This window comes from Penicillium cinerascens (assembly GCF_028974065.1).
Source record: "Penicillium cinerascens strain IBT 15544 chromosome Unknown scaffold_4_segment0_segment1, whole genome shotgun sequence".
Taxonomy (NCBI): domain Eukaryota; kingdom Fungi; phylum Ascomycota; class Eurotiomycetes; order Eurotiales; family Aspergillaceae; genus Penicillium; species Penicillium cinerascens.
In genome coordinates this window covers 3,338,372-3,366,173 of record NW_026695298.1, presented here as the reverse complement: position 1 = coordinate 3,366,173, position 27,802 = coordinate 3,338,372, and the positions used below count along the sequence as shown (strand labels likewise).

The 27,802-nt window shown below is 52.7% G+C and overlaps 8 protein-coding genes across 8 annotated transcripts; 5 read left to right on the top strand and 3 right to left on the bottom strand.

Annotated features, from left to right (window-relative positions):
• Positions 1-1,382: 1,382 nt before the first annotated feature.
• aspB (septin AspB) lies at positions 1,383-3,674 on the bottom strand. Its single transcript, XM_058457442.1, has 5 exons — positions 3,524-3,674; positions 3,348-3,412; positions 2,980-3,258; positions 2,461-2,927; positions 1,383-2,402 (listed from the first exon to the last, which is right to left on the bottom strand). Exons 2-5 carry the CDS (start codon positions 3,349-3,351, stop codon positions 1,767-1,769), a joined length of 1,386 nt encoding a protein of 461 aa, XP_058304341.1. The 5' UTR covers positions 3,352-3,412; positions 3,524-3,674; the 3' UTR covers positions 1,383-1,766.
• A 535-nt stretch (positions 3,675-4,209) lies between these two features.
• Positions 4,210-6,591, bottom strand: N7498_010385 (FACT complex subunit POB3; the record flags this gene model as incomplete). The annotated part of the gene is made up of 6 exons (XM_058457441.1): positions 4,210-4,564; positions 4,616-4,981; positions 5,033-5,272; positions 5,323-5,843; positions 5,903-6,125; positions 6,488-6,591. The coding sequence occupies 6 exons, from the start codon at positions 6,589-6,591 to the stop codon at positions 4,210-4,212; spliced, it is 1,809 nt and encodes a 602-aa protein (XP_058304340.1).
• Positions 6,592-8,830: 2,239 nt separating this feature from the next.
• On the top strand, positions 8,831-12,509 carry N7498_010384 (uncharacterized protein; the record flags this gene model as incomplete). The annotated part of the gene is made up of 2 exons (XM_058457440.1): positions 8,831-12,218; positions 12,274-12,509. 2 exons carry the CDS (start codon positions 8,831-8,833, stop codon positions 12,507-12,509), a joined length of 3,624 nt encoding a protein of 1,207 aa, XP_058304339.1.
• A 1,718-nt stretch (positions 12,510-14,227) lies between these two features.
• N7498_010383 (uncharacterized protein) lies at positions 14,228-16,721 on the top strand (the record flags this gene model as incomplete). Its single annotated transcript, XM_058457439.1, has 6 exons — positions 14,228-14,247; positions 14,295-14,323; positions 14,373-14,582; positions 14,635-15,139; positions 15,190-15,839; positions 15,892-16,721. 6 exons carry the CDS (start codon positions 14,228-14,230, stop codon positions 16,719-16,721), a joined length of 2,244 nt encoding a protein of 747 aa, XP_058304338.1.
• A 734-nt stretch (positions 16,722-17,455) lies between these two features.
• N7498_010382 (flavin-containing monooxygenase) lies at positions 17,456-19,766 on the top strand (the record flags this gene model as incomplete). The annotated part of the gene is made up of 6 exons (XM_058457438.1): positions 17,456-17,678; positions 17,763-17,968; positions 18,021-18,383; positions 18,612-18,975; positions 19,062-19,358; positions 19,471-19,766. 6 exons carry the CDS (start codon positions 17,456-17,458, stop codon positions 19,764-19,766), a joined length of 1,749 nt encoding a protein of 582 aa, XP_058304337.1.
• A 1,615-nt stretch (positions 19,767-21,381) lies between these two features.
• gprM lies at positions 21,382-22,890 on the top strand (the record flags this gene model as incomplete). Its single annotated transcript, XM_058457437.1, has 2 exons — positions 21,382-21,690; positions 21,739-22,890. 2 exons carry the CDS (start codon positions 21,382-21,384, stop codon positions 22,888-22,890), a joined length of 1,461 nt encoding a protein of 486 aa, XP_058304336.1.
• A 2,347-nt stretch (positions 22,891-25,237) lies between these two features.
• N7498_010380 (uncharacterized protein) lies at positions 25,238-26,268 on the bottom strand (the record flags this gene model as incomplete). Its single annotated transcript, XM_058457436.1, has 2 exons — positions 25,238-26,098; positions 26,158-26,268. Coding segments are annotated over 2 exons (972 nt in total), but the record flags the coding sequence as incomplete, so codon positions are not given.
• Positions 26,269-26,726: 458 nt separating this feature from the next.
• On the top strand, positions 26,727-27,552 carry N7498_010379 (uncharacterized protein; the record flags this gene model as incomplete). The annotated part of the gene is made up of 3 exons (XM_058457435.1): positions 26,727-27,053; positions 27,205-27,330; positions 27,388-27,552. 3 exons carry the CDS (start codon positions 26,727-26,729, stop codon positions 27,550-27,552), a joined length of 618 nt encoding a protein of 205 aa, XP_058304334.1.
• Between the last annotated feature and the right edge of the window lie 250 nt (positions 27,553-27,802).

Below are 27,802 nucleotides of genomic sequence, written 5' to 3'. Positions count from 1 at the left end.
ATTGCCTATAATTCGACTGTGATGTTCCCTCCGTCAAAGCCAACTGCATACATCGAAGTGCCATTTGTCTGTGCAAGATACCAGTTTTATGGTATCTGTGCAGCGATGGATTGCAACTGCTCATATGAAATGCAGCGGTGGCAACCAAAGAGTGGAAGATGCATAGTCTAACATTTGGAGCAGCATTTTTCGCGAGGGGCTCCATAGACCCCTCTAAAGCAGCTGGCACGTAGAGAGAGCGGTACGGGTTTGCTATATGCGAAAGAGGTTGGAGGATATTGGCGACGTGTAATGAGTAGTGATTGAAAAGTAGCTCGGTTTCTGGATTGTCACAGATACGTGTCTGTGGCTGATTCCTCAAGAAGAATTCTGATTGGGGCGTGGTGTATCGTATGAGAGTCGAGGGATCAATTCTATCGTCAAATTCAGGTTCGTCTTCGCTCAAACCGCCCGCGGTCATGTGAGGCTCATACTCTTCCAGAGAGTGGCTCAATGAATCAGAACTCGGGCAAGAAACCACAGGGGCGAGCGCTTTCTCGTTGCGCAATGTCGAGAATGATGTGAATGGACCTTGGTTTGATGGAACGAGCCCACTCAATGAATCGGACTCGATTTTCATGAGAAACAGGTCAACTTCAGCAAGATTGAACCGATGTACAGCGTTTCGACCTTATCCGGTGGTCAGTCACGGAAGATCATCTAGCAATAGTAGAAAGCACAAACCCAAATCTATTCTCCTTCTTCCGATCATCGTATGATCTCCACTTGGAGAAGACTCATCATTCGGAGACATCCATCGTAATTTAATGCCGTAGCCCCCACAGATGAGGCCAATCCTTGCACAGGCTTTACAGCCTCGGGGAGTCTCATCACACTTGACCTTACGTGCCTTGCAGGTCCAGCACCTGGCTTTATTAGCACCTTTCTTGTGACTTGAATTATAGCGTACGTACCCTGAATATGCAACTGGCCTCTTCTTATGACCATCCATAATACACCGCGGCGGAGGGAGGTTGCCGGTGGCTGTCCACGGTTTTGATGGCTTCTTTGCACGTGATTGGTGGACTAACCGCTCGAGCCCTTGTTTGCTTTCTCTGTGAACTGATGTATCGGAGTTGAGTCGTTGGTTACTGGGAAGAAGATTGAATTCGATGAGAGTGGACAGCGGATTGAGGTTTCGAAGCCTCGGGTTTTATTCTGGTTGGATAGAGGTGGAGTTGATGATAGGTAATAGTTAGACTTGCGGGATGTTATTTTGGGTTTGATTGATCCTTGGTCTTGTGTAGATTTTCAGTCCTAGGGATTGTAATCATTTCGTAGCCTACAATCCATGTCTATTCCATTCTACAGGTAATAGCTTCGCTATCGCTTAGCACAAGATAAGTAAGGGATTACCGAAGCGCTGCAATTGACTAACATATAGACAAGCGGCAAGAACCACATGTCCGATGACTAGGAAAAAATAAACGAAATGAGCGGGTAATAGGGCACACAGAAAGCGGACAAGAACAAGATATGGCGTAGCAAAAATTACATCACAAGAAGGGTAAAAAGGTCCCAGAGCCGACCCGCAACGGATCGTATTATCAAAACCATTCTTTTTGCGATGCGTGGCCCATCCAGCGGAAGTAAAAGGGAAGAAAAAACACACAAAACTGCGTTAGGGGAGTAAGGGAGTGTGGGATTGAGACATGTAAAGGAAATGGGGAAAAGTGAGCGCGAGTGATGATGGGTTTCAGCCGTCAACGGCACAGGAAGGATTCGTCTTAACGAAGGGAGAAGCCCTTGCGCTTGCCCTTTTCTTCGATTGGGCGTCCGCTCTCGAGGCGGTTCTTCTTTTCTTCCAGCTCCTGGCGCTGCCGGTCGAGCTGATCCTTCATCTCGCGATGTCGGGCATAGAGTTCGTCTTCGCTCTGCTTGAGCTTGCTTTCCTTCTCGGAAACCTTCTGCTGGAAGACCATCTTCATTTCGGCTTCCATCTTCGACAGCTTCTGCTCGTGCAGGGCGCGCTCCTCCTCTTGCTTGACGGCCGGGTTGACTTCCTTGAACACGCTGGGGTCCTGGGCAACACCCATCTGGGTGAGCTTGTCCGAGCGGTAGTTCTCGTACAAGAAGTTGTTGGTGTGCTCCTTGAGCTCCTCCATGTGGGTGCGGATCAGCATCTGGCGCAGCTTGACGAAGTCGCAGTGCTCCTCGTTATCGACCTCGATGGTACCCCAGGGGTAGCTACGGCCACGGACACGACGGCCATCGGCGGCGGTGACCTCGGCGTTGGCACCAACCACGGCGAAGGGCACCTTGGACATAATCTCCTGGTTCTCGGCAATAGTCTCCTCGTCGTCAAGCTCGTAGCGGGGGCCCTCGAAGATTTGAATCGAGTGGTGGGAGATATCGGAAAGAATCTGTAGAGAGCAACCATTAGAATGCCATTGTGTTGGAAAGGAAAATATGTCCACGTACGCGCTCCTTGAACAGGGCAATCTCCTCATCGGTCAGGGTATCGGATTTGGCGATAACGGGAATCAGGTTAACCTTGGTGTGCAGGCGGCGCATCACCTCGATGTCCAGGGGCTTCAGGGAGTGACCAGTAGGCTGGATGAAGTAAACGCAGGCGTGGATACGGTTGTCGACGATGTTGCTGCGGTTAACCTTGTTCTCGGCCTCAAGGTAGGTGTCGAAGCGCTGCTCGATGTTCTCGACAATAGGGCGCCACGAGTCATCGTTGTTCACAAAGTCACCGAATCCGGGGGTATCGATAACGCTCAGGCGGAGACGCACGCCGTTTTCCTCGATGTCGGCGCTGGTTGACTGGATCGACACGGTTTTGGGGATAATGTCGGCGTTGGGGCCGGTGCGCTCCTTCGGGGGGTAGAGGGAGGTGTTAAACAGAGTGTTGACGAGGGTAGACTTTCCGAGGCCAGATTCACCTGGAACACGCTGTCAGCTCTACTCATAAGAGCCATTGGGTCTTATACGTACCGACAACCATGACATTGAAGTTGAATCCCTTGCGGACACTCTTGCGGTGCCACTGGTTGGGCAGGTTGGCGAAACCGACGTAGCCGGTGAGCTTGCGGCGCACGACGTTCTTCATATCGGTGGCAGCCTGGGCTGCGGCCTTCGGGTCGCGGGAACTAACCGTCTGGGCCATGCCGGAGCCCATGGGGTTGCTGCGTTCAACGAAAGGCGACTCCTTACCACCGCTGGGAGTGGGAGAGTCGCGGGACGCGACGGGTGAACCATTCGCAGTCGGCGAAGCTAGAGAAGCCATCAGTTTTCCGATTCTGGGGATGTCGGGTGCGATTCTCTGATTCTTGGAAACGAAACCGTTCGGATGGATAGCTTACACATGGCGAAAGTCTTGTTTGGGGGGTACGGAGGTTGAGAAACGGCGACGGCACAAAAAGATCCCCTAAATTCCGATCAAGTCATTAACATCTTTGCCTTCTAGGTGGGGTCTCAAAGGGGAACAGAAAAAAATTCGGGGGGCAGTGATGATCAAGAAATGCCGGGGCCTTCATACCTGGACAAAGCGTCAAGAAAAGGGGGTGGGAGAAGCACCGAAGAGAAGCGAACGAGTGGTGTCAAGCACGTTGCTTGCAGAAACACAAACGAGAAGAAAAGAGAGGTAGACGGGGAAAGGAAGAAGGAGGAGGATGGACTGCCAGTCTGGGAAAGAAAGGGGGGGAAGTCGAGGTTTCCAGCTATTCTGAGGTGGGTTTGGATCGACCCGCGTGAACAGCTACTTGTCCCCCCGGGCTCGATGCATCAACTGCCCTCTTTCATGACACCGCCTATTCGTCGCTAGACTGTCGCTTACATGCATCCTACTTGAGTCAATTGCCACTGATCTACTCCGATCTCCTAGCTAAGGTAGCCCCGTCGAGTTTACAGCTGTCAACAACTAGATATGACACCTAGGTAGGGGACTTGGAGTGAGCCATTGAAGCTTAAATGGGTCCCTAGAAAAATAAGAGTCTCGAAAATAACCCGACGCGAGGTTGTTATTTTGTGTACGGATTACCGTTAAGCGTACCATTTCTCCATTTCGCGACTCCTTGGATCAGGGGTTACGGGGTGCTCACGTGAGCTCCACCCGGTGGAGCCGGTTGTATACAACCCGTTGGCACTCTGTACTTGGTGCTTCTTTGTGAATAATTCATTAACGCCGAGGGGCAAAGTGCAGCGAACCAAGAATTAGCTTTACATTCATTTTCCGACCTTGCTCTTCTTCTTCGGCCGGGTGTCCTCCGCATCGGAGCCACCTCCGCCATCCGAGGCATCGCCCATCTCCGCGTCGCTACCACTGCCGCTGCTCTCGTGGTCCGAGTCGAACTCCTCAGCGACATCTGAGTCTGAGTCTGCGTGGAAGTCCTCATCGGGCGACTCGTCGTCTTCATCGGCTGAGCCACGGTCCGCCCGGGCACCCTCCTCGTCACTCGATTCCATCATATCGTCGTTGGTAAGAGCGGCCTTGAGCAAGCCCGAGGCATCCTCCGCCATCTCGTTCTTGATACGGATGCCCTTGGCCTTGAAGAAGTCCTCCAGAGGTTGTTGCTCCTCGCTATCTATTGTCAGCATATGTAGAGGCCGATGATTTGGCACAATTTCTTACCGGTTAATGTTGCTGAACTGATGCTCGCCGAGACCAGCCTTCAAGCTGACCGTGATATCGAACGTGCGGCTGGCAGACACGGCACCCCCGACACGCGACATCGTGACCACGGCAACGTTCTCCATCTGAATATAAGTGGCGGGCTTGGGAACAAAGATAAGACTCTTGTCCAGGAAATAAAGCAGACCCTCGTTGGCCTTGATGGAGCACTTAACCCCGTGGTGACCGTGGTGGCTGGTAAAGTCCTTGGATGGCATGATAACCTTTTTGCCGGACAGGCCGCGGAAAATCTTGGTCACCACCTGGTGAATTGGCTCTTCGTAGTGTGGTTGCAACTTATCCTTGTACTGGGATTGCAGGAGGTCCCTATAGTAGTGTCAGTAGATAAACCAAATGCAATATTCTGGGAAAGCTGACTCTGTCATGTTGAGCTCGAGGCTAATCTCCTCGTCCAGCTTCAGCTGCATAACCAGGAACGGGTACCGAGTCTGACCCTGGCGCAGTGGGGGGTCCAGACCCAGGACAATGAGTGTGTGGGTATCGTCATTCTTAGGAAGCAAGAAGAACTTTTTGATGGCGGAGTATTGGATCTTGTAGTCGTATGTTTTTCCACGAAGACGGAAGGACGATTCGTACATGTCGATATCGAAACGACCTCTGCAAGGAGGTGAGTATTGGACTTGAAATAGAGAGCAGATGTAACAAACCTGGGTGTAAGGTGAAGAACATCCAAAAAGGTAGCAAACGTATCGCCGGCCACATCGCCGATCTCGGCCTTGTCCATAAGTGTCTCGTAGAAGAGGTTGGCGGCGTTCTGCTCCTCCACCTCTTCCTCGTTTTCCTCCTCACCATCGGCACCCTCGGCGCCTTCTGTCTTTTCCTTCTTCACTGCTGTGCCAGGAATGTAGAAACGCATTTCAACGAGCTCATCGGGTCCCGCAGCGGCCTTGCGGCCCCTGTTCTTTGTGCTGCCAGCCGGTTGGCCATCGCCGTTCGCATCAGCGCCAGAGAGGGCAAACTCCACCGCCACCTCGTTCTTTCCAGCCAGGTTGGTATTGGAGATTTCTGAGTAGGGAACCTCGAAGGCGGGTCGGTTCTGAACATTGAAAGACAACTCGGCCTTGGTGAATTCTGCCTTCCCCCAGTTCCATCCTCGCAGGGCGTGTTCGCGGGTCTCGACGTTGATGCCATACCAGATTTTGAAAGCCTTGCTCAACCGCTCGAAATCCTAGACGCGCAGGTCGTTAGCCAATGATCTGCGGGATGCATTCCTATCTCCACGAATACCTCTTGGTCAAATCCATCCAGCTGAATCACTCCCGACGACCGCGACAGGATTCTCAGCTCGTATCCTTTCGCGGCGCGACTCCACTGGGCGGCACCAATGTTGCTGCTATCCAGAGTGAAAGTATCACCACCACCAGATGGGCGCCATCCCAGGCCACTCTCAGCCAGCTTGCATTTTCCCGGCTGTTTTGACAGATCCAGGTACACGTTGTCGAAGCTCTCCCTGTGACAGGTTAGCTGGCGAGACAGGTAGGTTCACCCAGGTAGGCTCACATGATGGAGAAGCTCTCAGGAAGAATCCGAGACCGTTAAGGAAAGTAAAAGAATCTGGACTGTAGCAGGTCAGGTGGAGATTGATGGAAAAGGGAGGTGAGTTGGATAGCTTTCAGATTTCTCGGTCGCGTTGCCGCGCGCCGCAGGTAGGCTGCCAATTCCCCCCGTTTTGGTTTAGATTGGTGCCTGAGGAGTCAACCATCCTCATGTTCTACGCGAGGGTCTAGCCAACATCTCCGGTAAACAGTTGGTCATCAACCACTTTCCCTTGAGGATCCAGCTGGGAATATCTTCCTGAATGTTAATCTGTACCTCTTGACAATGTAGTCTTCACCCTTGGTTGCAAGCCCGATAGCCCAGGCAGCAAGTCGACGCCTCAGGGCATTGGCTTTCAGAGTGAGGCAGACCGAAGCCATTGTTGGCGGATCCATGTAGGCTCAATCCGTTAAGGGAGGGTATTAGGGGACCCAAGCCGCCAATACCGAAAGAAGTGAGGCAAATTTACATTAGGCATTAATGTTGATCAACCAGATTTTTTGCGAAGCAATGACTGCTCTAAACTATTCCCCGGGTATTTTTTTTTTATGGCCAGCCGTCGCCCAGTTTATTTCAACCCTTGCAACCTCCCTTTTCTAAGCGATTCGAACGTCTATGGCTCCAGTGACTTTTTTGATATCCCTGAAGACGTCTCGGATGTCGGTCACGTAGGTAATTCTTTCACAAGGCCTTCCTCCCCATAGGAGCCCTACCATCTCCCACGCCAACCATATACGAAGGCGCCCGAGTCCCCCTCCTCTGAGAATGGTGATTTCCCATGGGACTCACTCGTGCGTCATGATTTCTTGATGCCCACCGGGAAATCCTGGGATGTTGGGATGCCACAGTAAGTAGGACTTGAGGCCGGAGACTTTGGAGATGGTTTGTCCAGTCGCTCTACCGGTCTTGTGAACATCTTCTCCGTTTCTGAAACCCCCAGCAGAAGATCCTTCGTTATTGAAATCCTATGTATCGCGGCCGGTGTAACTGAAGGGCTATAATTAAATGTTAGTTTTCAAACAATCAATCAATTCAAATCATTGAGATATATAACTTGCTCTTCGTCACCGCACCACAGGAAGAGTGGCTTTTTGTGCGCGATGCGAAGTCGTGGAAGATATCCTCAGAGGTAAGAGATAGTGGTTGTTACTTACTTGCTAATAAGAGTCACATCTACTTATCCATGGGATAGCATGTCTGATGAGGAATGGTTCTTCTACTATAAAATAAGGCATATACTTTTAGCAAAATAAGCCATGATCCACCTTTCTACTGGTGGGATAAACATCAAACATATCCCAAACAACCTAGTGGGGGATCAAACAACTTATTACTCTAAATATAATCCAGATTTATGTATATATCTCACTTCAAGTCTCACTTATGGCTTCACTCTTGGCCTCACTCTTGGCCTCACTCTCGGCCAGGTTTTTCTTATTGTTTTATTGTTTTACGGTAAAGATTGAATGCGAGCTATGCAGAAATATCAGTTTTCATCGAATCTAATCCAGGTGCACCCAAATTTATTAGGGTAGAGGACACTTGCAATATCCCAGACCTTCGGCATGGTGAAATATATATAGGAAGGTTCGGTAAGCGGAAGGCTAGGTCCACTGATCTGTAGCCACGGAAGGAAGGGGAAGTTGGTAAGTGTAGAAATAATGATGCCTGGAAGCCCATGACTATGAAACCTCCGACACACTTATCGTGCACAGCCAGACCCAGAGGAGTGCGTGTGCACTGCGTAAACCGAACCCGATTTTCTATAATTAAGTGTTCAATGCGGGGTGGATCTTTGTTTCGGCCCCGTACGTATGTATCAGAGTTACGGCAGCCATCAGCAGGCTTTGCATGAACCATATCGAACATGGGTATTATTGCTGGGGTGTTTATCATAGGTGCATGAGTATTAGACACGATTGCTTGAGACCTGTCTATCTAGGATCAATCTAGGATCAATCTAGGGATGCGTCGGGCGCCCAAGTTCGGGAGCCCGGGATTCGAAACACCCGATGTAGATCCTCATTCAACAGGAGTTCTACCGTCATCGCGAGGTAATTGGGTGTTGTATTACGGGTTGGGCTGCCATGTAAATACTATGCAGCGCGGATAATCCTAGTCAGCAGTAGGAGGTGGAAAATGCCGGCCGTGGTATCTGCTTGCACAGCCTGCCACATTCAAGCAAGGCATGATTTGGGCGATAGCATCACCCACGGTCCAACACCCGTTTTTCATCCTGCGGGATGCACATATGATTGGCCTAGACAGTAGTGGGCCCACTCGCGTAGCGGGACAAAGCGTGGCTTGGTTTGTGTCTCCGCCGTAATTCCGTACTGGTGGTATTTGGGTATCGTTCCATTTCCCCTTCGCCCCTGTTGACTCCTCCAACCACCTCAAGTCATTCGTTGTTCATTTGTTCATTTGCAAAGAGGCTTCGGTCTCGACATGCATACGCCATTCTTTTGAATTTAGAATTTTCCATGCCACATTCCTTACTTTCTTCTCGTTCCACGCGTTGAGGCTTGCCTCCTGAATTCTTAACCCTTTCCCTTCGCTCGCTTTCGCTTCAACTTGCTCCTGGAGACTCTACACCTTTCGCCTGTCGTCGCGCCCGCAACAATGAGGGTATCTTCATTGTTTGGGCCCGCGGCGGCCGGCCTCGCGACTATACTCGCTTTACCGACCGCACACGCTTTGACATTCGACGCCGTTTCGATCCCCGACCTCGACCTGTCTTCCCTCGGCCGGGTAACCATCACCGGCGACTTCGACGGCGTGTCGCTATACGAATATGAAGGACAATCGGAAATCACCCGACGCCAGGGGTCATCTATTCTGACTCCGCTTCCAAACGGCATTCTTACGAACCTCTCCTCCGCCGACGCGCAGATCCGTGATATGTGCGCTTTTACGAAGAAGGACGGAACATTTGCAGGGATATTTGTCGGTGGAAACTTCACCAGTCTCGGTGGTGTTGATTCGCCAGGGGCTGCGCTCTTCAACCCTAATTCCAGCCAAGTCACGGCTTTGTCGGGCCTCAATGGCTCGGTGTCGACCGTGCTGTGCGACCAGTCCTCTAACCGTGTTTACGTTGGCGGGTCCTTCTCCCACGACAACTCTTCGAACGCCGTCGCCTGGACTCCCGACCATGGGTGGACCGATTTGTCGTTCGACGGCTTCAATGGGCCTGTGAATTCGATCATCCAAGACAGCAACGGCCACATTATCTTTGGAGGATCTTTCACTGGACTCGGCAACTCCACCACGACTTCGTCAAACAACACCAAGCAAATTCTCAACCTGTCGAGTGCGACCATCACTTCCGACGCGGCCACCTCCATCAGCGGCTATGAAGATCCCACCAACATCGTGTGCTCGACCAGCGGTGAGGCAGGCAAGGGCAAGACCTACCTGCTTCATGATTACGCTCCCGGTTATTGGCGCGCCGAGCTTGGCTTCGAGTTCTACCCGACGAAGGTTCGCCTCTACAACACCCACATCGATGGTCGCGGCACCAAAGACTTTTTGTTCCGCGCCCTTCCTGACAATGGCATCATGAACTTGACCTACACGGACGAGACCGGTAACAAGGTCTCTTGCGACTCCTCTTGTCCCCTTTCCAGCAGCACCAGTGAGAAGTATCGTGATTTCACCTTGGTGAACCCCGTTGGTATGGAGGGCTTCCAGATTGAGATTTTGGATTGGTACGGACAAGGTGCCGGTTTGAACGGCATCGAAGTATTCCAGGATCAGATCATGACCTACGCTATTGAGAAGTACAACGAGCCCACCTGCGCCGGCATTGAGTACCCCTCAAAGGCGACTCGCACTGGTTCCTGGACCGTCGAGTCTGGATACCTGTCTGCCGACGTGACGGACTCGAACGACTCGGATACATCCGTGGTCTTTGAGCCTGATGTCAAGCAGTCTGGTAACTACACCATTCTTGTGTACACCCCCGGGTGTCTTCAGGACAACTCTTGTAATTCTCGCGGCATGGTCAATGTCACGGCAACTGTTGCTACTGGTACCGACGATGCCTCGCAGCCGTCTCCGACCACAATCTATCAGACCAACAACTATGACAAATACGATACTTTGTTCTCTGGATACGTCGATGCTGCCAGCGGTTCTTTCCGCCCCAGTGTCACCCTCCGGCCCATTGTCGGCCAAGGAGATATTACCGTTGTGGCGTCCAAGGTTCTATTTGAACTGCTGTCCGCATCGAAGACTGAGACTGGAAATCTGAACGGAGTGTACGATTATAATCCCAACTCTAAGACCACCGACACCTCCGACGTCACAAAGTCAGACATCAACAAGGCCGGCACCTCGCTCAGCCACGGCGCTTCTATCATGAAAATGGCGGAGCGCGATGGTGTGATCTACGTCGCTGGTAACTTCTCTGATACGGGCATTGACAACATCATGTCTATCACCGATGGCAATGCAACCGCTATGCCAAGCGGTGGATTGAACTCGGAGGTGCTGACCATGGCTACTTCGGGCAACTTTTTGTATGTTGGCGGCAAGTTCACCGGTACTTCTGACGGTGGAGTCAGCGGCCTCTACCATGTGGCATCTTACTCCTACTCTTCCAAGAAGTGGTCAGCCCTGGGCAATGGTCTGAATGGCCCCGTCAGCACGATCTACCCAATTCAGTTGAACGTTTCAAATGCGATCAACGAGACCACCATCGCTGTGAGCGGTGACTTTGACCAGATCCGTGCTACCGATGACCAACCCGCCATTTACGTCGCTGGTTTTGCCATCTGGGTGCCTTCTCAGAAAACCTGGCTGCAGAGTCTCAATGATACTCAAATGGAGTTCGCTGGTCAGCTGTCCGCAGTTGCCTCAATCAACGACACCTCCATCCTTGCTGGCAGCCTCGCTACTGATGGTATTACCGCTGGAGGCGCGGTGTCGTTGCAGAATTCCCATGAGCTGAACTTGGTGCCCCTGAATATGAACTTGAATCACACCAAGTCGAGCGTTGGAGTTATCACTGGAGTCTATGATACCGAATCTGGACGTAACCTCACCATCGTTGGTGGTCAGTTTGTCACGACCGCCAGCAACGGATCGATCGTCAACAACCTTGCTTTCCTGAACAGCACTGAGCAGACTATTACTGGTCTTCCTCAAGGCCTGGACAGCAACTCGACCGTCTTGTCACTGCTTGTTCACAACGACACTCTATATGCCGGTGGTCTCATCACCGGATCCGTTGGCGGTTCCAGTGTGGGCGGTCTTGTGACGTACGACTTGTCCAAGAACACTTTCCAGGAGAGCCAGCCTTGGGCGCTCCATGGAGACAACGTCACTGTCAACTCCATTGCCGTGCGTCCCGGTTCATCTGCCATCTACGTTGGCGGCAACTTTGATACTGCTGGCTCTCTCACTTGCACGAGTGTATGTGCTTGGGACCCTAACCAGGGTTCGTTCTCCTGGCCTGGTGTAACCATCAGTGGTACCGTACTGGCTCTCACCTGGGTAAGCTCGACGACACTGTATGCCGTGGGAGATCTTACTATCTCGGGCAACAAGACCGTCGCCGCCACCTTTAGCACGAAGTCCGAGACCTGGACGGCTCTTGACGGCGCGTCTACCTCCGACATGCCTGGCAACATCACTGCATTCGCACCCGCCAGCGAGACCATGTCGGAGTTCTGGGTCGCAGGTACAGCGACTAATGGATCGGCTTTCCTCATGAACTACGCGGACTCCAAGTTTGCGTCTCCCGGTAACCTGTTCTCCCAAGGAACGGAAATTCGGGGCATGGAGATCCTCCCTATTACCCAAGATCACTCGTCCGTTTCTCTCTTGAAAAACGATCAGACTCTGCTGATCATGGGTGACCTCAACATTCCGGGCTTCGGACTCGCCTCCGCAGCTCTCTACAATGGCACCGGGGTCACTCCGTTTATCCTTTCGTCCAAGTACGATGGCAAGCCCGGCAGCATGTCCCAGCTGTTTACGGAGAACCAGAACCCCTACACTAACCACTGTGAGCTACATTCCGTCCCACCTCTTAATATACTCATCACTGACCCTGAATCTAGCGTCCCACCATTCCAACGGTATCGTCGTCCTTGTAGCATTCTGCTGCGCCCTGGGCACCGTTTTCCTCATCGTTGCCGCCGGCGTGATCATGAACAAGATCCAGCGGCGCCGCCAGGGCTACTCCGCCGCCCCCCAGACATTCGGCACAGACCGACCTACCGACATGGCCCGCGTGCCACCTGAGTACCTGTTCAACTCGCTGGGCGCGACCAATCCCGGTGCCCCAACCATCTAATGCCTCCCCCTTTCACCCTGCACAAAATTCCCTCGCCTCTTAAACCTTTTAAGAACGGCGTTTTTTTTTCTTTATCGGAAGCAACGTTGCTTATACCCCCGCCCTCCTTAATGTCTGATTTTGCTAGCGCATGTTTTTGTGTATCGCGCCGGCCGTTCGCGGTTTGTTCGTGACGGATTTTGGACCCGTCCCTGTTGTCTACCTGACTACCCCGTCTCCTCAGTTTCCCTTGTTCTCTCCTGTGCATATTTGAGATACATGTGGCAATCTATGTAACTTAGTGATTACGTCCTGAGGACGTGGGTAATACAACGATCTAACTGACTAATTCTGTGATTTCAATTTCAATTTACGATAAGAACCGCATCACTGCAGACTTCAACTCTGTCGATGTCGTCGAGAACCCTATTCCCTTTGAACGCGGTGGTCGTACGAGCCATCCGGAGGAGCAAACCCCAAGGACATGACTCAACTGAAGCCCGCGTGGGAAATCTCCAGGAACCCACGTCACATGCCCTATAGTGAATGGCAAAAAGGCAACATCCATGAGCTAGGAACAAGCGAGATTCAAATCGTCCCAAATGGGAAATCGACATCCCCAGATTTTGTATAAGTACCCCCCTCCTCCACCTCCCCCTTCCTCTTCCTCCTCTTCTTTCTTCTCTCGAAGTCGGGCTTTCATCAGCGTAAACCCCCTAAGGTCAACCTGATTCCCGCTCGCCTCCCTCCACCTCACCTCATTCCCGCCGCCCCTCTCCCTCATATGCCCTCACTTACCCATGCTTGCACCACCCCCCCTGAAGGTACCTTTGACGGCTCGCACTGATGTCGTGCAGGCCCAAGAGGTATTACATGGGGTTGTGGCTTGTAGATGGTAGCTTGTATGCTTGCTTGTAGTGTAGTTTAGTTGTAGGTTCGTTGACCTGCTCTCTCTCATTTCCCTTGTAGCGTAGCGTAGTTATAGTGTCACTTGCAATGCTCTCTCTCTCTCTCTAGGTTTGTAGCGTAGTGCAGTGAGTGGATAATGTCCATCTTCTAGACCCCGCGAGTAGTATAGTAGTTAGTGTCCAGTGCTGCGCCCTGAGACGACGATGGCGGCAGTGCTACAACGAGCGATTTCAGCTTCTTTCGCATGGCTCGCGACAGAGCTCAGCGTCGCTGTCCAAGAGAAGCGCCTTATCCTACGACAGCCACGACAGCCCCGATCCAGATGGCACGCGCCACAGTCGTTCAACGTGGCTCAGAACACGCCTGATTGAGCAGCATGCGCAGGGCGGTACTTGTGTGGTATCGGGGAGACGCGGTAAGCGCGCATCGCCCAAAGCCTAACAAACAGGGGAAGTGGCTACAGCGCTCAGGTCGGGAGTCCCAACCACACGAGCGAACGAGCTTCAACTGGAGCACAGCCTACTGTACAGAAGTGGGCCCTGAGCCTCCCCTGAGCCGTTGACAGTCACCGCAGGAAAGACCAGCCCGGTGCAACGGCCGAACGGAGCACCCAAGGGGGATTTCCCAGCGTGATCCAGATTAATATTAATATCGTACCGAGTCCACGGACGGCGCGGAAGAGTCCACGGTCCAAGCGTGTGGGGGCCAATCGCCGGCATCGCGAATCTGCCAAATCTGCCCCGGGTCAGGTGCCTCCCCGCAAGTCTCCAGGTTTCTCTTCCACACCCCGGTTTCCCCCCACGTATGTCGCGCCTACGCCCTTGCCCGGTATGCGCTCCCGAACTGGCTGGTGAGTGGCTTGCATCTCTACGCAGTACATGTTACTAATGGATCCAGCTTGACATGCCGGACTCGCAAGCTTAAATGTTTGTTTCCTCTCCGTCTCCTCCTGTCCCCGGCTAACCAGACTTATAGGCGACGAACAAAAGCCCCAGTGCTCACAATGTCGTAAAGGCGGCCGAGAATGTCGCCCCAGTGAGGGCATTGTCTTTCGTCATCAACAGAATGCGTCCATGAACGAGGACTTGGCCCAGCCGCCTGAGGGTCGCGGTAACTTGAAGGGGTTCTATTCGTACAAGAACACGTTCGACAAGGATAGCGTCTGGCTGGATATCCCAAAACACGGTATGCACAACGGCGTCAGTTCCGTAGGACTTGTGGGCTGACTCCTTCGCAGTCATCTTCGTCGACAACTCCGATCCGTACGCCGACGATCTCGAAGCCACCGAATCCAGCGCTGAGGCGCTCGCTCACTCGCGGAATAACAGATGGGGCAGTGACTCGAGGGCCAGCGATGCAGGATCACACGGACTCGATACTTTGTCGACAGTCGCTTCCCACGATCGCTTCCCTTTCTCGCCGATGGAACACTCCATCTCCGATAGTATCTCGTACCCTTCGCCGAACCGATCGCGCAGCAGCGCCATGCCCCCACCCGCATCCCCGTCCATGTCTCTCTCCAGCAGCAATAACACAAACATCAACTTCCTCCTGAACCCTTCCCATTCCATGTCACCGCCCCTCGACCTTACCTTGGGCACAACCGACCAGAGAAGTGCATCCCTTCCAACGAGACCTGCCCCACAACAGAGGAGAATATCACATCAGGTGAATGACCATGCCGAGACGGACTTCGAGGTGGCTTTCCTCTTGCGGCACTATACCGAAGGGCCAGGGTTATGGTATGTACCCAGAGACCTTTTATTGGATCAGTGCTGACCGTTTCCTCCAGGATGGACTTGTTCGACTTGGGCACATATTTTGCCTCATATATACCAGTCCGAGCCATGTCAAACCCCCTTCTCAAGTATGCTGCTTGCGCATATGCGGCAAAGCAACTCGGTCGGGTCAAAAATGCCAAAGCGACCATGGGCGGTGTATGCTCACGTCAGGCCGTCATGGAGGTATGGCCTGATAAGGACGACGACTTCACCTGGCATGGCGCCAAGTATTATGAAAAGGCCATCCAACTGCTGATGAAGGAGCTGCAACCCGATGCCGAGGGCCCACCTCCGTTGAGCACACCCGAAGCGTTTGGGCAATGGCAGGCCTCTGAACTCTGCGGAGATGCACAGAATCCACGTAAGCGTCGAAGGCGTGTCTCGGAGAGTCGGCTTTCGCACGGGGTACACTCCGACGAGGTGTTGGCGGCGACGGCCATTTTGTCGATATATGAATTTCTCGATGCGACCGGTCCTGCGTGGAATCGACACCTGAGCGGTGTCAAGTCTCTGCTTGATGTGGCTGAGGTCGGGATCATGCCTATGGAGCAGCGGTCGTCAGACGGAGACAGTCCGTATCACACGTACAAAAAGTCGCGTCTTTCCAAAGCCCGCAAGGCGACATTTTGGAATTTTGCGCGGCAGGATTATTTAGCTGCTTGTGAGTGCTGTTTTTCTTTTCTTTTTTCCCCGATCGTGCTGACAGAATTCAGTCATCAATGAGTGCCACACCAGGCTGAATACAGACGACATCGTGCTGTGGACCGAGGCCGGTTTGCAGTTGGACCACATGGGCTTCATCCGTCCCAGCAATACCACTGCTACGGGATATCCCGAGGGCGACGACGTCATGAAGGAAGATCTCATCTGTAATGCCCTCATCTGGATTCTGTCGAAGATTGTCAATTTCGTCAGTTCCGGGGATGGGCTAAATCTGAACGATAGCCGATCTGTAGATAGTGGACCATTGGGAGTGACGCAACAAGTTCTCCTGGAGCGGTGGTATCGACTGGAAGCGGAGCTGGATGCATGGTACAGTGGACTACCAGACACATTCAAGCCCTGTGCGAGGATAGAACCGTCGCAGATGTCGCACTTCCAACCGGCCGAAGAGGCAAAAGACCTAGTCACGCTTCAGGAGGTGTGGTACAGCATCCCCATGTGTGCGTCCACAATGCAGCATTACCACATGGCCCGGATTCTGCTGCTAATCAACAAGCCGCATGAATCAACCAGTCGACGAAGCACCATCACGCTGCGACTGCAATCATACCGCTCCATCGAAGCCGACATTGGCTTCCACAGCCGCGAGATTCTCGGCATCGCCCTAGCGCGGCCCGACGGCAGCGTAAGGATCCACTCCCTGCAACCGCTGTTCGTCAGCGGGCAATGCGTGACCGATTCCCGCGAACGGCGAGTCGCGATTCGACTCCTGCGAGCCATCGAGTCTGATCTGGGCTGGGCCACAGAGTACCGAGTGCAGCAGCTGCTCAAAGAATGGGGCTGGGACGAGAGCTTCATCCGTTCGACGGCGGCGACCTGATCCGGTAATGGCTGCTTTGGTGATAAGATAACCAGTGCTAAGCACCGAAGGTCCACTCCAGACCCTGGGGACTTTCTTGGCCTTTATAAGAGAGGTTGAGATCCAACTCGCCCCGCAATCCATGCCTTCGATCGTCATTTTCACGTGTGCGAAACCCGTGATACGATCGGGCCGGACTTTGGCTCCGGTCAATTGGCGATACATAACGATGCATCATGAAGCAAGGACCCGGCCTTGATTTTCAGAAGCCCCAAAGGGCTCGGCGCCAAACAGAAGCCAAAGGGCTGTAACGGGGATCCCACCTGCAGAAAGCGGACGCGAAAAAACATTCGAAATGGCATGACCCGTACCGCAGTAACGAGCGACGATATACCCAACATTGAACATTTCAGAGGAGCATCATTTGAAGATAATAGGAATAGGAATAAGAATAGGAATACCCTTAAGATAAGCAAGAAATAAAGCACGAAAATTTCCCGCAACACCAGTAAATGGAAACCTGCAGAGTCTCGGTCCAGTTTCCCAACTTCTGCCGTGGTTGCATCACCGCCGAATCATCGGCAAAAACGTTAATTCTCAGTCGGGCTGCCGCGCCCTGATCCTCCCAGGGAAGTTAATCGGCTCCCAGGAACGACCCCATACTACGACAATTCACACCCTTAATTTTTTTTCGCTAAAGGGATCTCCTGGAAAACCCTAGCGCCGCCCTACACCCTTCACTCCCCTGAAGGACTATGTTGTCATCCGCCCCACTGATTGGCGCTCCCCACGCGGGCAGCGGAAGGTTTACCGAACCGGCTGTCCTCCGTTTCATTCCTATTTCTGCATTTCCAAGATCGTCGGCGGTAATCTCGGAATTACCCCGGGACTACCTATACAAGGCAACCCGGGTGTTGTGGGAGGTGTGCATGGGCAGAAGGTATGGCGATTTGAATGGGATCGCGGGGTTGGATTCCGGTTCGGATCTGACGGGCATAAAAGGGTGAAGGTGGATCTGTTTTTTATTGCAGAGCTTGAAGATTTGACTATACTTGGATGTAGAGGTGTGTCTGACTGTAGGGCTTGTAGGGCTTGTAGCTATATCTGTTAATACGGATGTTTTGACTATTGGCGCTGGACCGTCGGGGATTGCTTTTGCGGTGCAGCTGCAGAAACAGTTTCCCGGTGCTAGGTATGAGATCCTTGAAAGGACGGATAATCTGGGTGGGCTGTGGTGGGTGAATACGTACCCCGGGTGCGGATGTGATGTGAGAAGATACTGTTCAGTGTATCTGGGACTTTTACTAACTTGTGTACCAGGTAGCGTCGCATTTCTACTCGTTCTCTTTTGCGCTGAACCCGAACTGGAGCCGCAAGTTTGCGTCGCAGCAGGAGATCGCGGCGTATTTGCACGATGTTGTGGAGCAGAATGATGTTCCGAGTCATGTGCGGTGTTTGGCCACTGTGCAGAGCGCGGCTTTTGACGAGACCTCGGGGACTTGGGTTGCTACTATGCTTGATAGTGTTAGTGGGGAGGTGTCCCAGCGGCGTTCGAAGATCTTGATCTCGGCCGTTGGGGCACAGAGGGAGTGTGAGATTCAAGGAGCGGAGATATTCAAGGGCAAATTGTTCCATTCTGCGCAGTGGGATCATTCGTTCGACTGGGCTGGGAAGGACGTCGTGGTTATTGGTGAGATGACACGTTCGTCTGGGATGAGAAGTCGCTGATGATAGAAAGGTAATGGCTGCAGCGCCACGCAGTTCGTGCCTGTTATGAGTGACGGCGCGAATAAGACCAGGAAACTGGTTCAATTCAGTCGCCAGCCCCACTGGCTCGCTGAACGTCCAAACCAGACGTACTCGCGCTCGTTCAAGTGAACGATGCGCTACGTCCCTCTCGCCATGCGCTAGTACCGGCTCTACCTGTACGCCATGATGGAGAAGGATTTCCTCGGCTTCTACCAGGAGACCGGGAGTTCTATCCGCGAGGATCTGAAACGGGCCCAGATCGAGTATATGAAAAAGAATGCGGCGGAGCGGTACCATGATGGCCTGCTCCCGCGGATGGAGACTGGCTGTAAGGGCAAGGTCATGGAGACGAATTACCTGGCGTGTCTGCGTCGTGAGAACGTTGAGCTTGTGCACTCTGATCCGATCGAGGAGGTGACTGAGACTGGGGTACGGACCCGGTCTGGGGCCGAGGTGCATGCGGATGCCATCATTCTGGCCAATGGGTTTCAGACGCAGCAGGTGCTGTTTCCGAGGGAGATCACTGGTGAGAAAGGGGGGAGGTCACCTTGAACGAGCACGTACGTTTCCCTTTCACTTTGGTTTTGAAGACCACTTGACCACACGATTTAGCGGCGAAAGTTCTCGTCCGGCTCAGCACAGGCTTATTACGGAACCTGCGTCTCCGAGTTCCCCATCCTCTTCATCCTCATGGGTCCCAGTACTACCACGGGTCACCTGTCGGTTCTTTTCTCGACCGAGTGCGAAATCAATTTCACGCTGCGAATTCTGCGTCCAATCCTGAGTGCACTCTATCCGCCCGTGATCTGATCGGCACTCACCTATCCATTCGGGCGTCTTCGATCCCCAGCACCGGACACTGTCGCCGTGACACACGCTGCAGAGCAGACATACAACAATTGGATCCAGGTAGCGGCCAATAAGCTTGTCGGAGCGACCGGTTGCACGAGCTGGTATGTCGACTCGCGGACAGGGCGGAATACGATGCTGTATCCGGATTGGCAGTTTAATCTTTGAGCAGGGAGTATTTTCGAGCCTCCGAAGAGAGAGTTTGTGTTTGGGAGGAGTCCGGTGCAGGTACCTGCAAAGGATACAAAGAAAGATGACCCGAGTGGGCAACTGGATCCCGCGTGTTCGGTCTTCGCCGTGGTGGGTGTGGCCGTTGTGGTTGGTCTGATGGTGCATGGGTCGATGGATATGAGTGCCGTTGAGATTGCCAAAGGGCTCCGGGACGCGGTGACTCGTGTACAAAGCGAGTGTGTGACCGGTCTCCGCAGTCGCCCTATTCTGGCTGGCTGGAAGGGGAGTGTAAAATGACAGGCGTGACGAAATAAGCAGGATGTATCGATTCAGTCGTGATATAATAAGATAGACCGAGCTGCGCGGTTGTTCCCGGCGTCTGATTCGAGTATTCCCGTATTTTCCTGGCTGTAGGTTCAGGTCGATCTCCCCCACCCCGGATCTGCGGGGTGATAGGTAGTGATCATGACAGGATGCAGTGCTGACTCGACAGATCAACTGCCAACGTGCAGTGACCACATTCTAACGTGAGAAAGGTCCGAAGGGTCTCGGATTGGCCCGATGGGCAACGAATGCCGGGGTCGATCACAGCTGGAGGCAGGGTAACGAGTGTGATTGGGCGAGTTGGCGCGAGGATCGGCGGGAAGGATGACGGGTGCTGTCCACTCCGCGGTGGGTATAGCGACGTTGGACGAGGGGATCAGAAGGTGCAGTCTTATCGAATGACAGAGCATAGCGGCTGGCGCCGGAGAGGGAGACCGTAAGACGTCCCGTTCCTTGCAACGGTGGCGGTTTCTGTTTTTCCGTTACACGAACGGTGACGGTCACGATCACGATCACGATCACGATCACGAGCTGCAGTGTATCCCGGGTCTGAACGCTCAATATTGAGACAGTCACTTCGATCCGAGGATGGACGAGGGTTGTTTTTCACCTGGGTAGTCTACATAGGTCTGGAGGTACTCCGGTGCCTACTGATTACCTGATTGGGAACTAATTGTCCGACTCCGCACGAGGCTGATGGTGGAACCCGAATTACGCTAAAATACGCGCTACTAGCCGTCGAGAGACGGGCGAGATCTAGGCCGTTCGCACTTTTGGGCAGGCACTGCGGCCCAGTGCGGAGCCCTCAGTACTCGGTACTGTAATGCCATTATACCCCTGATCACGTACTCCGTACTGGAGTAAGAGATCCAGGTGTACTCCGTACTCCGTACTCCCACGATACCCGTACAGTCTATACAAAGCCACCCGCCCGCACTGCACATGGCACACTGCAGCGCAACCCTCGTGCTCGGTCCAAACGTGGTTCATCCATCCCCAACCACGGAACTCGTGAACCGCTATTTAACTAGGCCTTCCAGAATCTTTCCTACTAGTACCAAACCACCCTGGCACGGCTATTGATGCTTTCCCGTGTAGATCGTTGCTTTACCGGTTGCCCGTGCCCGTGGAGATCGTTTCCCCCTGCAGTCCGCTTCCAAAGTTTCCAGTAATTTTCAAGTAACCGACGCCGACTCGCTCCAACCCTAAAATGCAGACCAGGGTTGGATACCCCCTGGTTCTCGCCAAGCACTGCCGGGATTGAGTTCTCGGGGGGCCGTGTGCGACTAACCGTACCGAGCCCATGCGCGGAGCTCGTGGGTTGAGAAACCGTAGTATGGATTGACCCGCTTTTTTGACGTTGGACTTGGACTTGGACCCCTCTTGCTTCTTCCCCCCTTCCATCTATAACCAGGGTCGTGCCCACGGTCCTTTTTTGGCTTCGTTTCTTGCCTTGCCCCAATCTACATTCCCAGATCCCTTCGTCGACACTCCTTTACGGCGCGATTCTCGCGCGCGGATTCGTCGCGCTGGCGCGTTAGATTCCCTAGGATCCTGAGGATATGCCGGATTGGCTGTACGACTAAACATGGAGTCTTTCGAAGCACTTTGTCAAGCTCCCTTCCACCTGGAATCCCTATTCCCCGCCACCGGTGGCTTTATTGAGGGCCGATTCTGCGAGACGATTGGTAATATCTCATGCTGCTTGCCATGCCCTCTTGCCGACTGGCGCTATGCCGATAATACGGCCCGGAGGGTGGATGTTGCGGGCTGGATCAGCGTCGCCATGCTGCCTCTGTGTCTCTTTCTCCTCATTTCATACGCCGTTCTTCCTGCCAAATGGACCAACCGTCACTACCTGACTATTTGCTTCACTCTGGGTATCTGCTGCATGGAGGTATGTGCAAGTGAGTTGATGGGTGCGAATCAGGGCTGACCACTACAGATCGCCTTCATTATTCCTCTCGGTGCCAAGCCTGACCAATGCTATAACGCCATTACACCTAATGACATGTATTCCAACCTTTCGTGCGCCTTCTCCGGTTCGATGTTACTATTCGGCGGCTGGATGGTGGTGATATGGAGTTTCATCCGCACAATCGCCTTCCACGTGCAGGTATGCTGGGAGGTTGTCATCGGACCCAAGTTCATGTGGGGGTCCTTCCTCTGCGGATTTGGCATCCCGGCCATCGGAATCACCGTGATGCTCATCTTCACCGGCGTATCCTTCCGCTTCGGAGAGATCTGTCACATCAACATCAAACATGGTGAGCAGGACTACTGGTATCCGATCGTGGCCTTTGCTGCGGCCGCACTCATCGTGCAATTAGCAACCATGGCCTACTGCATCCACGTCTACCTGCGCTCGCTCTTCGACAAATCAGCCTCGACCACCGAAAACAGCTCCGGTCTCCCGTCATACACATCCAGCGTGCGCACTCAGACCGCTCGTCAGGCCTACCGCCGAGTGAAACGCGTGCTGCAGCTGCAGTGGCGTGGAGTCACCATGGTGGTGGTCATCATTGCCAACGTCATCTTTTTCGCCGTGGTATTCATCGACCTGGACCGCGAGATCGCGCCCACGCCCGCCAACTTGAAAAAAGCAGAACCTTGGCTCGCCTGTCTCCTCATGGGTGGGACCAGGGAGCAGTGCAAGGAGTTCGCATCTGCACTCGGCCCCAACGAGGCGACCCTCCTGGCGATGATATATCTACTATCTCTGGTGGGATTCTGGAATTTCATTGTATTTGCCCGACCATCCATGCTCGCCGGCTGGCTCGATCTGTGGCGGCGGGGCTTCTCCAAGCGCGACGAGTACATCTCGGCCGATGCAAACAGCCGCTACCCAGATAACAAGGGCTTCGAGATGCTTACGACCTCTACTGCCAAAACCCCCGACCCGTACATGCGATCGCCCAGCCCCAACCGCATGATGGGACGTACCTCCGTGACCAGCCCCAGTCCGACATTTGACCGAAGTATTCATTACGGACAGGAGGCCCGCTACGTGCGCCCCTCGATGAGTTTCAGCGGCCCGCGACCACCCAGCGCACAAGACTGGGACCCGTCGAGGAGCTTTGCACAGAGCCATACATGATAATCGTTGGGTCGAACTCAGTTTTCATATTCCGTCTCAAAAAAGGGTCAAGGCGGAGGAGAGGGGCCAGGGCGAAAAAAAAAAAGTTTCAACTATTTGGTGTTACGAATGGTGTTTCCACGGCGCCCTCCCTCTCCTCTTCCTCCAAAAGCGTCGGCTGTTCTAGTTCTCTTAGCAACCCGGGGGTATGGCTCACGATGTTCCGGTCTAATGTTTTTTATTGTTTCTGTATAACCCACTTTCTATCGAACCATAATCTAAATGTGAAAAAATTACATTGATACTTAGCTCGTGCCTCGTGCCTCGTGCCTCGACCCCCTTTTCCAATCCAGCGGGACTCTTTCACGACCGATCGTCTCCACGGCACACGGCAACTGGTCCGCCGGAGTGGGTTCTAAACTCGCCCGGACAGATTCAACTACTCCGTACTCCATACACACAAATCGCAGAGCCACGATGCAAATCCACAAGACGGGAAAAGACACCCCCCACCACGCGATTCCGACAGCCTAGTGCCGAATACTGTCTAGCTAGCTCAACATGAATCACTTGAGACATCGCCTCCCCCGCCAGGGGTAGATAAAGAAACAATTTTGAAACTTCTCGCGTACAAAGCAAAAGAACTCCTCGAAACGGAGACTGCACGCGATTCGTCGTGGAACGGAGGCGATGGGACAACTACCCAAACGGGCAAAACCGGCCGTTCCTGCATGGCCGTGTGCAGAGAGACCTGCGTAAGCCCAGCCACCGACGAATAACGGCCCATGGTGCGCTAGCCGGTTTTCCGTTGAGATGTCCGCCCGCGTTAATTCCCAACCAGTATAGTCCAACCTAGGGCTCTAATGATGATAGGCATGTGCATCCACCGCGATAGCAATAGAATTGGGCAGGTCCTATCTAGTGGCAACTACGGCCTGTGTCAGCCACGGAGTGTGCCGGCGTGCTGGGATGACTCCACCCGTAGCACTACTCCGTCGCCAGGCGTGATGCTGAGAGGGACTAGTGGTAAAAGGGTCTAGTCTATGAGATTGAGAGGAGAATCCCCCGGACTGTGAACATGGGGAGGCAGAATTGAGCGACGCGAGGTGATCGCATGAGCACGGCGATATTGACTGAGTTTACTATTGACAGTCTGAATCTTCAGAACATGCAGGAAAATAGACTCGGTTCTACTGCGAATTAAGATTGAACTCAAAACCATCGCCGAGTCATTTGCCACCTCTACTCTACTCTACACCTTAAGGTCCGGTCATCAAACCCCGCAATCCAACACAGGGTCAACCAAACTCTGCGACCCAAAAATCAAATTCGGCCGGTTCTAACGCTCCCCTCGCGGATATTTCCAACGCGGACCCAAGGCCTCCAACCTCACAGGGGCTGCCAACTTCGCACCCGAATAATAACCGAGTCATGGAAGGCGGGGTGACCAGCGGCACGAACCGTGGACAGATTGTAGTCTGGAAGAATCCATCAACAGGCACTAGGCCAATACAAATCTGAGACATTCCTTGTTTTTCGGCCCGCCTGAAATCCAGTGAGGCATTTCTCGTAGCATGTGCTCACATCGGAAGATCCCAAGCCACCGCCCCGTCAAGTGCGGAGAAGACGGTGGGGATCCCGTAGTCAATAGTCCATGTCAGAGGATGATTTTGGCGTGCATTTTGTCCCGCCACAGATTACGAGAACTAACACGACTCGGGCCGCCGAGGCACATGTGATATCTGCGGTACAACGTATCTGCGGTACAAGGTTGAGTTTGTTTACGGCTCGTGTTCGATGGTTGGGTGTTCTACGCGATCTGATCATTTGTTCTAATGTTCTTTTTGGCGTGCTTGTGTTTTTCAATGGTGGGTTCAATGGTTCGTTTCAGATTGAAGATCACTTTGCTTCGGTAGTAGTGGGCGGGTCCCGTGTTGGGTCGCGTGGGTTCTGGGGGTAAATAGTCTGGGGTAGTGGGTATGTGGTAAATTAAATGGGTGGACCATGTGTTCTGGCTTGTGATGGTGTTAGTGTGGAAACACTGGAGAACTTAGTGCAACGGTTATGCATGAAGCCAAAATGAACAGGTGCGGGGAGGCTAGTCTCGAGGTCAATACTTGGTGAAATCGGATTCTAATATTGCTTTTTATTCGTATTCTCACGTATAGCTAAACATTACTTTCAGGAGGCTGTATATCATCCTCGGATTTGAATTCGTGCTTCTAATTCCTGTCGAATAAAGAGCCAGTAGGACCGTGGCTCTAGCCGGTCTTAATTTGAGGACGGTTGACGAGAAACATGTACATCCTCATTCACTTGAAGACTCTAGAGCGGGGATATATCAATAACGACATCCAGAATGAACTCATTACCATTTCCGCGTACCATCAAAGGTTGTTTCCTGCCACTGCACGCGCGTAACCACGGTCGTATTCAATGGCACCTCATCACCCAGTGAATCATTCTGGCTAACATGCAGCTGCACTCTCGTCTTGGATAATGACTCGTTTGCGGGCCTCAAAGCCGTTCCGTCGGCTGCGAAACTTTGCAGTCCAGATGCTTTGCCATCTGCTGTTCGTGTTCTCGAGGTGCCAGGATGACTCCCGAATTTGGATGAGAGCATCACGAACAACGGGCGCAGTGTCGGGATGCAGGCGGAGATGATTCCACTTGAAGTTTCAATCCGACACAAGGTGCAGGCTTCGGCTAAGGTCCAAGATGTATCCGTAGGCTGGAATTGGAAAAGGGTGGAGAATCGGTAGGCGCTTGTGAATATCACGCTGTTGAGAAGATTTGTTAGTATTGATCGCTGACAACGAGGTAGGATGTGCCTCCGGGGAAACGGAGAACATACAAACTGCCCAGCAAAAAAAACAGCAATGACGGTCAGTCGATGGACAAGTGTGGTCTGCAGACCCCAGACGTCGCGCATTGGAAGAGAAAGAATCGCGATATCTGTCAGGATATTTGGCACTGCATTTCCTACGAACGAGTCCTTGAGGTTGATACATGTCCCTGGAAAACTCGTATTCCACGCCTTCGCAATGGGTGTGCATTGGAAAACACTGACGCAAAAGATGGCGATGACCCACGAAATCACAATGCTGCCCAGGATGTATGTTGCAATGCAGAAGCTTCGTGTTAGGAAAATGCGCGCGTACATCAGGAAAATGGAGATCTTGACGATTCCTACCGTCGTGCAATAGACGAATTCATACGCCACCAGCAACTGTGATTGAGTCATTCCTCGAACTTCTGCGTATCCCATCCGGTTCCTACGGCTCATACCTTTACAATCATCATCAGGTTTCCGGTTGGTAAGGCTTCCGCGTGCATTCCCATGCCGTGACCAATCACTAGAAACCAGAATTTAGAGTCTGGGGATTCTCGATGAAAAGTGTCTAACATATCGGTGAGATTTATACCGCAGCATGCGAACAAGAATGCTTATGTGGGAACTCCCCAGCTATTTTAGCTCTTCCATGGAGGAACCACGGCACTACCAGTGACTTCAGCATCAAATCGTCGTCCCAGATGATGCTCAACCCTTCTGGTGACCAGATGATCCTGCACAAACCCGGTATTCTCCAGATGTGTGAAGAGCGTAACGGGCTACAAGCTCGTATGAACTCCGCCATTTAGCGCACCACGAGTGAATCCTTCGACAGATCCCGAAGCCGTGTCATCCAAAAGTACTCCAATATCCTTTCTAGGGGAAAAACTTAGGGTATTTAGTTTAATAGTTCGGGTTTTCTTCGGAGCGAGTCCGGAAACTCTTTTTAACAGCTTATTTACAGTTACTTAACCTCCTCTGGGGGTCTTTTCTCACTCTTATACAAATGTCTGAATTAATCACGATGTCTGTGGCTGAGAAACCCGTCTTCGTCTTCGTGCCCGCTGCATGCCACACTGCGGATACCTTCGATGGTATCCTCGCGAAGCTGACCCAGAAGGGATTCGATTATGAGGCTGTTCCTACCCCGTCTGTTGGCACAGTTCCTCCGAATAAGGGTCTGCATGCAGATATAGACTATAGCAAGGCTTTACTGCAGGATTTGGCGGATAAAGGACGGCAGGTTGTCCTGGTTACTCACTCGTATGGTGGAATGGTCGGAGCTGGCGCCGCGAAGGGCCTTGGGTACTCGCAGCACTCCAAGGCTGGTTCGCCCGGTGAAGTGATCATGGTCGTTTGGATGGCAGCATCGCTACTCCCAAGGGCCAATCCTTGTTGTATATGCTCGGTAGAAACTGGCTTCCTTGGATGCTTCCCAATGTCAGTTCTTGATTACTTTACCTTTACGGTGCCCTTGTTTGCCTTTGCTAATAAGTATTTAGGATGACGGCTATACCTACTCCTCCCAACAAGAAGTTGTCTTCTATCACGATATGTCGCCAGAGGAACAGCAGGCGGCAATTGGCAAGCCGAAGGGCCAGCCTACGCAGACCTTCTTGGAGCCGGCCGTGTACGAATGCTGGCACGAGATGCCGAGCATGTAGCTCTTCTGCGATAATGATCAGGGTCTGCCGCTGGTCTTCCAGGAAGCCTTTGCAAAGACTCTTGGCAACCCGGTGGCCTTCCACACTGACGGATCTCACTCGGCGTTCTTGAGTGTGCCGGACCAGGTGGTTGAGGGCCTCGAGCTGGCATTGAAGGAGGGTCGTAACAGGGCGGAATTAATGTGAACCGAGTGAGATGAAAACTGCAAGATTAGCATTGAGTTAAGTCGATGCAAACAAAAATACACAGAGAAGGCCGAGGATATAGCGAAGAGCACACATCACACTTGAATTTTAGCGGATCCACACAGCTGAACTTGAGAACAAACATGCTTTCAGGTCAAAAACTCACAACTCTTCACCCCAGGCATGAATACTCTATTTTTTATCTGAATTTATTCAAGTAAATGCTGTAAATAAATATTCTGCACTCTAT